The sequence below is a fragment of the Sinocyclocheilus grahami genome, unplaced genomic scaffold (genome assembly GCF_001515645.1).
Source record: "Sinocyclocheilus grahami isolate Dianchi unplaced genomic scaffold, SAMN03320097.WGS_v1.1 scaffold86.1, whole genome shotgun sequence".
NCBI lineage: Eukaryota > Metazoa > Chordata > Actinopteri > Cypriniformes > Cyprinidae > Sinocyclocheilus > Sinocyclocheilus grahami.
This window is the reverse complement of record NW_015505265.1, coordinates 135833-146139: the sequence shown is the minus strand read 5'-3', so window position 1 is coordinate 146139 and position 10307 is coordinate 135833. Positions and strand designations below refer to the sequence as shown.

The window sequence follows — 10307 nt, the reverse complement described above, 5'->3', positions numbered from 1 at the left end:
CAATCAATCAATCAATCAATCAATCAATCAATCTATCTATCTATCTATCTATCTATCTATCAATCACAGAGAGCACAGAGCACTGCTGACAGTGCATTCAATCAGGGCTGCGTTTCTCAAAAGTATCATAAGAAAGCATTAAAGCTTTTGGGAATGGCAGCCCTGAACAATGCTTATCAGGGGACAGAAAAAAAACATAAATGTTTGAGTTATTTCACAATAAACAAATTGAAATTGTAGCCTACATAGTTTGTGCAATTACAATTATTTAAATTGAACGTTGAAAGATAATATTGATCATGTTCTATTCTGTAATGTTAATAGAAATCATACACTGTCAGAATAAAAAGGTTGCATTTAATGCATGTGTAGCGAATCAGCTCATGGGGAAATATGAATAATTAACCATAACTAGTTATAATTAACTATTCATATTTTAGATCCACTGTAGATATTTAGCTGACCACTCAGGGTCAACTGTCTTGTCAATTCTAAGCGTTAATTTCCTGGTTAAGGGAAATAACTTTCTTACTGTACAATTCTATAAGCTTGTAACGTAAATCTGCATGATTATTGACTCCGGTTATGAGCAAACAATGAACACGTCAAGTGTGATACAAGTAAGGTTTTATTAACTACATAAACACTTAAACTAGTCTAACATACTACATAAACACATAAACTGGTCTAACATCCTACATACACACATAAACTGGTCTAACATACACATACACACACACACACACACATACAGTTGGTATAGGAAAGGGTTAAAGTTTAACTCAGCACAGAAAGAGGCATAAAGAATGAATTTTATGGAACACTTTGCATATTCAGCAGATCTAAAACCTGAGGGAAAACGTCAGATTCTTAGCTCAAACACACCTTGTAAAAAGGTGTAACTGATACTTAATGCATCAATTAAAACGACTAAGTTTGATACTTGCGAGTCTGTCTGAAAAAGATTCCTGATGCAATCTTAAGGCCCCAAGATCTTGCTGAAGTTGGTTGATGAAAAAGAGCTAGTTTGAGTCAGAATCACTTGATGAATGAAAAGGACTAGGCCCGAGCCTGGCACGAGCTTTGGTATCCTGGAGCGTTTCTCACATCTTCATCTTAGCATCTCACTGAACCACCGAACAGGGCGGGTCACATGGAGTGTGGCCTTTTAAAGCCTGCAGAGATTCACGCCTCTCAAGATGGGTTCGTCCAATGAGGAAGGCTGAAATCCCAAGCGGGAGGTTGGAAATACTGAGGATTTTTATGACTCTTTGTCTGTAAGCATGGTATTTTGCATATGTAATTCGCTGGAGTGTTGAGGCACAAATTAGTACCGATTCTTAGAACATCAATATGTTGCAGAGGTATCAGCATGTAATATGCACTCTCAGTTAGATCATCCGAAGACGAATTCATAGATACTAGACATGGTAGAGTTACTTATATGAATGAGTGGTTTATCGTAAGCATGAATAAAAATAGTCTATAATACAACAGATTAAATACAACACAGCAATAATATACACAATGGCCTGAAGAAAATGGGTGTTTAAAACAGTTTAAAATAGCTGTGCTAAGTTATATAACAATTTTTAAGACTGCAGAAATATGTTAATTCAGTATACACATTATCCCACCGGTTACAATTGTGGCTGACCATAAAATAACATTTTTCACACACTTTTCCAAAAAAAAAAGATTGATTATTTCAAAGGGTTACTAATGACACATCATTTGGATATTTTCATGTCTGGGAAAAATTTGGGATTAAACGGGTTAAAATGCGTTTTAAACATAAAGTTAAGTGGTTTTCATTACCCATTTTACTCTTAGTAATTTAATAATTTAATAAATTTCATAATTTAAAAGTTTAGTGCAGAAGTATCGAATCGGTATCGATATCGACGATACTGCCTTGAAAAATATCGGTATCGTATCGAAAACAAAAGAAGGGGTATCGCCCATCCCTAGTTTATGCTCATAGTCCAAGTCTTCTTCTCTGTTTTTAGTGTATCTCTGTGGCAGAATTACAGCGCCACATGCTGGTCTGGCATGTATACTACATCGTTTTGTGTCGGTTTTGTGGTTTCGTGTAGAAGCAGATATTTCTTGAGATGAGGGGGAAAAAAAGATTGGATAGGGAAAGCTCTGGCTTCGTGTGGACGTAGCCAAAGTCATTTCACTTTCAACTGTGATCAGCTGTGGTCATTTTGATTAGCTCAGCATGAAAATAGCTTTCCTGGAGCATTTCAGTCCTTGGTAGTGCAACTGAAGCAAACAATCAACTATTGGTGGCAAGGCACTGTCAAAAGATCTCCGGGATAAAGTTGTGGACAGGCACAAATCAGGAGATGGATACAAAAATATTTCAAAGGCTTTATCAATGCGTAGAAGCACAGTGAAGTCTATTATTAAGAAGCGGAATGTATTTGGTACAACACAGACCCTCCCTGGATCAGGACGATGCTCCAAACTGGATGAAAGAGCCAGGAATAAACTGGTCAGAGAGGCTACCAAGAGGACCACAGCAACTCTGAAGCAGTTGCAGGAATTTATGACATGACTTGAAGTCTGCAGTCCACAAACGCTCACCATCAAATTGCACTGAATTTGAGCAGTTCTGCTAAGGAGAGTCGACAAATATTGCAAAGTCTAGATGTGCAAAGTTAGTAGAGGCATATCCCAACAGACTAAAGGCTGTAATTAAAGCAAAAGGAAGTTCAACAAAATACTGACACAAGGGGGTGAATCTTTTTCCAAATCAGTGATTTTTTAATATATTTTTCAGACATGTTGGTGTTATATCTTTCAATTGGATGTTTAGGCTATTTTTGTACAACCTACATTTTTTTCTCTCTCTCTTTGCGACACTTTTTCCTATTGTGTTGTAAATGTTAAACGAACTGGATCCTGACAAGACGAATAAAAATAAAAAATAAAATTTTTGTACAACATTTTTATGAGATAAAAAAAAAGATTAGTTGTAGGACTATATTCTGTCATAAATCGCATACCATTCATTGCTGAACTTTCTACCGTCCATTACCGGAAATGAAATGAAATTACTGGTTGATATGTCCCAATCTCAATACACGCTTTCGGTCCGTGAATTAGATATCGCTCGGTACGCGCGCTGCCTGTGGAGGTTTGGCCAGGACCGGTTCCAGAATTAAATTGAATGAACATTTTTTGTTCCGTCCATTGCCAATCACTGCTATTTCGAGAGTTCTTTTTCCCCGTGTCACTTGGAATGTTTCCGTTTTGAATCGTTGTTACCAAAGGCGAAACACGTGAGATAAAAAAAAGATTAGTTGTAGGACTATATTCTGTCATAAATCGCATACCATTCATTGCTGAACTTTCTACCGTCCATTACCGGAAATTAAATGAAATTACTGGTTGATATGTCCCAATCTCAATACACGCTTTCGGTCCGTGAATTAGATCTTGCTCGGTACGCGCGCTGCCTGTGGAGGTTTGGCCAGGACTGGTTCCAGAATTAAATTGAATGAACATTTTTTGTTCCGTCCATTGCCAATCACGAGCAATTCCCCCCCCCCCCCAATGTCGCCCATGTATATATAGGGATGGGCAAGTTAACGTGTTATTATCGCGTTGATGCATTAATTGATTAACGCAGACAATTATTTTATCGCACGTTAACGCAGTTTTTTATTATTATGAAAGTCCGTTGCTCACTGGCTCTGAATACACACACAGACAAACCATGGATCACAGGAGCGGTGGGATGTTGATCAGTAGTAGGTTACTGGCTTTGGATGAGCGTCATCATGCGTCTCAACCAATGAAAGCATATGGGGTGGACCGAAGACTGCAGCAGTGCTCACAACTTCGTGAAGACAGCAGAGAAGCGCTCTCGTTCAGCACAGTGGAGTGCATCATTTTGTTAACTTTGTGGTTTAATATTTTGAGTCGTTTGGGACGCGGTGACACACGGCCTTCTCACAATATATTGCTTTACAGATCTATTTATTTTTTTTCCGCTCAGAAATGTTCACGCAATCATGTTGCACGTATCAAAAGTTCAGTGCTCCGACACTACATGCGCACCGTGCCCGAGCCCAACTGAACCGCACTGTGGCCCACCTCTTCCAACCGAGCCAGGGCCGGCTAAACGAACCGCGGTCACACTAGTCAAAAAAAACGGGATTTGGGGGTCAAATGCGCTCAGGCATGATTAAGATTGCCTAGTGTGAGTACTTATTCTCCCGCATCCCGCACACACCCGCACTCGTGTTAAAGTGTTTGAAAAAAGCAAATGTTATTGCACTTTTGTTCATATAGCAGTACTTTTAAATGAAAAAAGTGCACAATACACTACTTTTGAATTCATTATTGAATTTTGTGCATAACAATGCGATTAATCGCGATTAAAAATTGTTGCTCAGCACTAATATATATATATATATATATATATATATATATAAATAGAGGTCCTACAAATAAGCTTTGTGTTCTTTATGAAAAATAATATTTCTTATTCTATTTACTCTCATATTTTTTAATAGTTCAATATCATAAAATATGACCTGGAGATGTTCTAGACAAGTTTTGTAAGATTCCCCCCCTGCAGTGATTGACTGAAAAGTACTTTAAATGTGTCTTTCTCTCCTCCAAAGGTGTCCACTGATCTTCCTGAGAAGCAGCAACAAATCGAGGATCTCCTGAGGGATTTGTCTTTGTACCAGGAACAGCTCTCCAAGCTCTCAGTTTGGGCCTCCACTACAAAGAATCAGCTTGAGCAGTCCCCTACTGCAGTGGACCCAAAGGTAATCTCACAGGCGTGATCAAGCACATATGTAGAACATACTGCCCACAGTCTTGCTGTTTCATAATACTGCCGTCTGTCGTCTGTATTTTTAGCCAGGTGTGGTGTAGTGGTCCATGGCTGGCAACCATCACATTACATTGATGATTTGATCCTTTCATTCACAAACAAGGTGTTTTCAAAGATTAAACTTTGAAGTTGTGCTGTATTATAAAAATCTGATTTAACATTTTTAATGACCAATTGCTTTGCCAGTCAAAGTCTTTAGAGAAAAGAAAAAGAATAAACTATCATTGGTCTCATTTAACACACTCTCTCAAATGTGTACCAAGAGAGTCTTTTAGATGACATAGGCTGTTTAATTAGACTCCCAGCATCATCTTTATACAGAGTTTCAGCTGCTCCCATCAGGGCACGGGTTTCGCTTCTCTTGACATGAAACTAACGGGTTCAGGAAATCATTTGTTTTGTCAGTTACTGAACTTATGAAGAAATCAGTACATCTGTACTTATGTGATTTTGTATTGTTTGTGGCTGGTTCACTCTGATTCGGCTGTATGCAGTTGATTGGTGTGCACATTGCTGCATGCTGTTTTTTATACTGTTTTTCGTAAAAACCAAAACTAAAAATGAAATTTTATATATATATATATTTCATTTTTAGTTTATGCTTATTTAAATAAAAATGCTGTATTAAAGTGTTGAGAATATAATGACAGTTACCACTGAGAATTTAAAAAAAATTATAATAAAAAGCTTGGAAATAAAATGTCCAGATGCTTTTCGGTAATGTTAAATTAATGTTACTGTGCAAAAAATAAAAAAGTTTCATTTCTTTATTCAAAATGCAATTATTAATTTTTTGTTCTATTAGGTAAAATGTGATCTGGACGTGTTTAGCTTAGTAGAACTAGATTGCTCCTTTAATGAGGGTTTGTTGTTAATTTATTTTATTTTTATTTTATGTAGATTGAGGATGATGTAAAGGAAACGAAACCAGCAGTGGAAGCTGTTTTGGCAAAACAGAGACCACCATGCCAACCAGAGAAGGTGTGTAATCGACCATGATATTATCAAATATGATCTCAGAAACACTATGACTATGATATTAGATTACTTCGCACACTTCCCATTTGTATCTACCATCGCTGTACTGTAATGTAATATATAAGACTATATCAGTCTATCAGCTTCATGGCATGAAACTTTATTTAATATAATTCTTCTGGATTGATGTATTCCAGGGGCAGTTTGATGGCCTCAGTGCAGATTGGACATCCATTCAAGTTCTCCTTAAAGACTGGCGAGACAAATGTCAGCTCGCAGGTATGAAATCGCGGAATGCATGATGATTGACGCTACAATAATATGCTATTCAAATTCATGCACATCTCATGTTGCTTATGTGATGCTAGACATCTAAAAGTCTGAACAAAAGATCACTTGTTACTTTCCAGCCGTAACTTTGACTGGTAGTGCAGCAGGGGATGCAGCCCTTGATAAATTCAATAAATCCTGGACGGAGCTTGATGATTGGCTGACTCTTTTGGATCACATGGTTCAGACTCAGAGAGTAATGGTCGGAGATCTCGACGAGATCAACGAAATGACGGTGAAACTCAAGGTCAGATTGTGACATCATTTTGCAGCTTTAATACGAGAGTAAAATACTATGTTTACTATCTTGCAGAGGCAATCTTTTATATTTTTCCTAAAGTCCCTAAAGCACCATTGGTGTAAACCAGGGCTGTCCACACTCGGTCCTGGAGGGCCGGTGTCCTGCAGAGTTTAGCTCCAACTTGCCTCAACACACCTGACTGGAAGTTTCTATGCCTAGTAAGAGCTTGATTAGCTGGTTCAGGTGTGTTTAATTAGGGTTGGAGCTAAAGTCTGCAGGACACCGGCCCTCCAGGACCGAGTTTGGACAGCCCTGGTGTAAACCAATGTACACCCTTTCTCTGATCCTTAGAATTACTTAGGCTGTGCAGTAAATGTTAAGGACATCTGTTATGATTTTCTAGCCTTCTCACATTAGAAATTAGCAGCAGAACCAAACCTTATCATTATTAGTTATTGATTCAAGGAAAATACTGTTGAATTGAGCTGCAAAAATTGTGACGATGAAGATCCATGAAGATGGCATTTAAATACACAAGTCTTAAAGGCACAGCATTAAAAAACAGACTATTTAATTAAACGGTCAGAAAATGTCTTTTGCGATTGTCTTTGTTAATGGTTCACTGAATCATTGGCTTATGCAGATTCATTCACTAACAAAACACTGCTGTGTGGTGCTCGGAGACGCACAACAATTCTACCGTGGCTTTGTTTGGAGCTATTTTCATTGCTGAAATTGAGCAAAAATAGACAATACTGACAATATTGTGTTTAAAATGTTTCTTGAACTGTTGTATAAAATCAATATCAAATTTGCAATTATGCAGGGAAATTATTTGGGGAAAAAACAACAATCTTGCTCGTGTGATATTGCTAAACTATATATATATATATATATATATATATATATATATATATATATATATATATATATATATATATAATATATATATATATATATATATATATATATATATATATATTGTTTACAATTTTTGGCCTCACATCTTGAATTTTAAGGGCATGCATTCCAATAGGCTTCATCACACAGTCAGTCATTGTCCTGCATCATGTTCATCAGCAAATACATGTAATGTAAGATAAACTTAACTAAAATTTTACATTATTTTTTCCATAATTAATTGGACCAAATTTACATGTTAAATCGACAACCCTAATTATTATAAAGTAATAATGTAAGTGGAACAAAATATATTTAGTGGACTAACAATATACAAAAAATAAACAGGGCGACTCTTTTACTGCATATAGTGGCACTTAAGACCACAATATGCCACACAACTCTGTGTTGAATTCTGTGTTGTGATTTAACAGTCAACACTGCAAGACATGGACCAAAGATGCCCACAGCTAAACAAGCAAATCACTGCGGCTCAGAACATGAAGAACAAAACCAATAACCCTGAGACACGGGCAACCATTACAGACCGCAGTAAGTCAGCTTTGCCTCATCATATTGTCTCTCAGTGATACACAGTATTTGTGGTGATGTGGAGGTGTCCACATGGTAACAGCTTGGTGGAAAGTCTCTGAAATAATGCAGCAAGTAAACAATGACTGTTGGCAAGGAGTGTGTCTTTCAAGGTCATATAGTCAACACTACTGAACCAAAACTGCAATATACTGTAAGACAAAATTATTTAATATCTGGTGTAATGTCTTATTGCTCATACTTTTGGAAAACCAAAATCTTTTTTTCCCCCAGAAATGAAAAAGAAATGTAGTTAAACAATGGCATTGTATTTGGTCAAGAAAATCAATAAGCCTGTTAATCAATTTGTTAGATTTTTAGTTAGTTAGTCTAAATAATAATTTTATTGACTTAAGTACATTGTATGAACTGTGATTGCATAAGCCATTTTCAGACCTGTTCCTTAGAAATGTTCTGTCTTCTTTTATTTCAAGTTGAAAAATTACAGGCACACTGGGAAGATTCCCACACCAAGCTGATGAACAGGGTCCTTCAACTGCAGAACATGCATAAGGACTCCAGTGATTGGTTGGAGGCCAGAAAACGGGTGGAGCCTCTCATTAAGAGAGCCAATGAAAAACTAGAGAGCTGGAATAAAGTTTCTCACAGTGTTGATGATTTAAAAGGCCAAAATGCAGATGTCAAGGTAATGTAGAATGAACGTCTAGGTTACTTGTGTAACCCTCGTTCCCTGAAGGAGGGAACGGAGACGTTACGTCAGTGACTGACGAATTGGGATCTCGCCCGAGAGCCCAAAAATGCAGATGTCAAGGTAATGTAGAATGAACACAATATCCATTTCATGACAGAACATAAGTGCGAAACTGAAATAAACTGAGTCAGAATGCATGTGATCTGATTACTACAAATAAATGCTATATTATTATATCACAGCAACTTTCTAAGGATATACAGCAGTGGCAAGCTCAGATGAATGTCACCAATGAGCTGGCGAACAAACTGCTGACCCTTTATGCAGATGACGACACAAGGAAAGTTAAACAAATGACTGACAGCATGAATCTAGCTTGGGACAACATCAAAAAGCGGTGAGCTTCTGTTTAAATCTTAGATTTTTCAGTATCACCAACAAGTGGAGTGGCATATAATAACATTTTTACTGAAAGGAAGTATCTGTGGTATTGTTGAGTCTGAAAATAATGCAGTGCTGGGTGCATAAGAGGTTATTTCAAAGGCTTTTAAGGTGCACTTGTTTTCAGGAGAATGTGTGATGTTTAAAGCATTTTCCACCAACAGATTTAACAATCTAATAATAACAATTATTAAATATTAAAGAAGTACATTAAGGTACTAATTTAATTCAACTTTGTTTCTGTATAACAGTGAAGTCATTTCCCTTTCAGTGCAGGGGACAAGGAGGCAGATCTGGAAGCCGGACTGCGACAATTGCAGTATTTCTACTTGGACCTGGAGAAATTCCTTAATTGGCTTACTGAAGCAGAAACCACAGCCAATGTCTTACAAGATGCCACATTTAAGGAGGGACTTCTGGAAAACCCTGCCACAGTGCGGCATTTACTCGAGCAATGGCAGGTATGCAACCAGAATTTCCAAATTGCGTACCTTACAGCAGTTTGCCCTCTTCATTTAAAGCATATAGTCACTCCACTCCAGCTCCAGTCCAGGTTAACTATTTCCTGCTACCAACAATCATTGATAAGATAATCCCTTCTCCAGGGTTTCCAGTTTTTTTTTTTGTCAGTCAAACCTCTTAGACGTTAAATAATTAGATGAAGTACCCGCTGAGATTTAAAGTTATTATTTCAGTAATTTAACAACACATTTGAATGTTTACGGTTGTCTGATGTTTATGATAATAATAATAAATAAAATATTAAAGGGGTCATATGATGCGATTTCAAGTTTTCCTTTCTCTTTGGGGTGTTGCAAGCTGATTGTGCATAGATAAGATCCCTGAAGTTGCAAAGACTAAAGTCTCAAAACCAAAGAGATATTCTTTATCAAAGTTAAGACTCTGCCACGCCTCCCTAAAACGGCTCGTTCTAACATGCCCCCACATATCTATCTCACTATGTGAAAATATTAGCATAATGCGGCCCAAATATGTACGCAAAGAAAGAAGACGTGGTTTCAGTAACCGCAGTTAGTGTTGAAGCAGCCATGTCAGGGAGAAGCTGTGTGTTTCTAGGTGAAAGCAAAAGCACTTTATTTGGCCTTCCGAAAGTAGATGCATTTAGGAATCTTTAAGATTACTTACAACAGAACAGCAATGCATTTTATGGACGACCGTTTCGTGAACCTAGGAGAGGAAGTAATTCTGACTTTGCTATGACAATCTGATGCTTCTGAATCAGCTACTGTTTTGTTATTAGTTGAAGTATTTGCTATTGACTGTTCAAATGCGGAGTTTTGCGCATCGTGTGTGTG

At 37.3% G+C, this 10307-nt stretch overlaps 1 protein-coding gene across 1 annotated transcript in view; it reads left to right on the top strand.

Annotated features, from left to right (window-relative positions):
• LOC107586867 (dystrophin-like) overlaps window positions 1-10307 on the top strand; it is a 115680-nt gene that overhangs the window by 55466 nt on the left and 49907 nt on the right. The window contains exons 42-49 of the mRNA XM_016274418.1: window positions 4641-4790; window positions 5759-5839; window positions 6034-6115; window positions 6247-6413; window positions 7742-7859; window positions 8333-8544; window positions 8793-8947; window positions 9263-9452. Coding sequence (XP_016129904.1) covers window positions 4641-4790; window positions 5759-5839; window positions 6034-6115; window positions 6247-6413; window positions 7742-7859; window positions 8333-8544; window positions 8793-8947; window positions 9263-9452 — 1155 coding nt within the window. The remainder of the gene's footprint in view (window positions 1-4640; window positions 4791-5758; window positions 5840-6033; window positions 6116-6246; window positions 6414-7741; window positions 7860-8332; window positions 8545-8792; window positions 8948-9262; window positions 9453-10307) is intronic.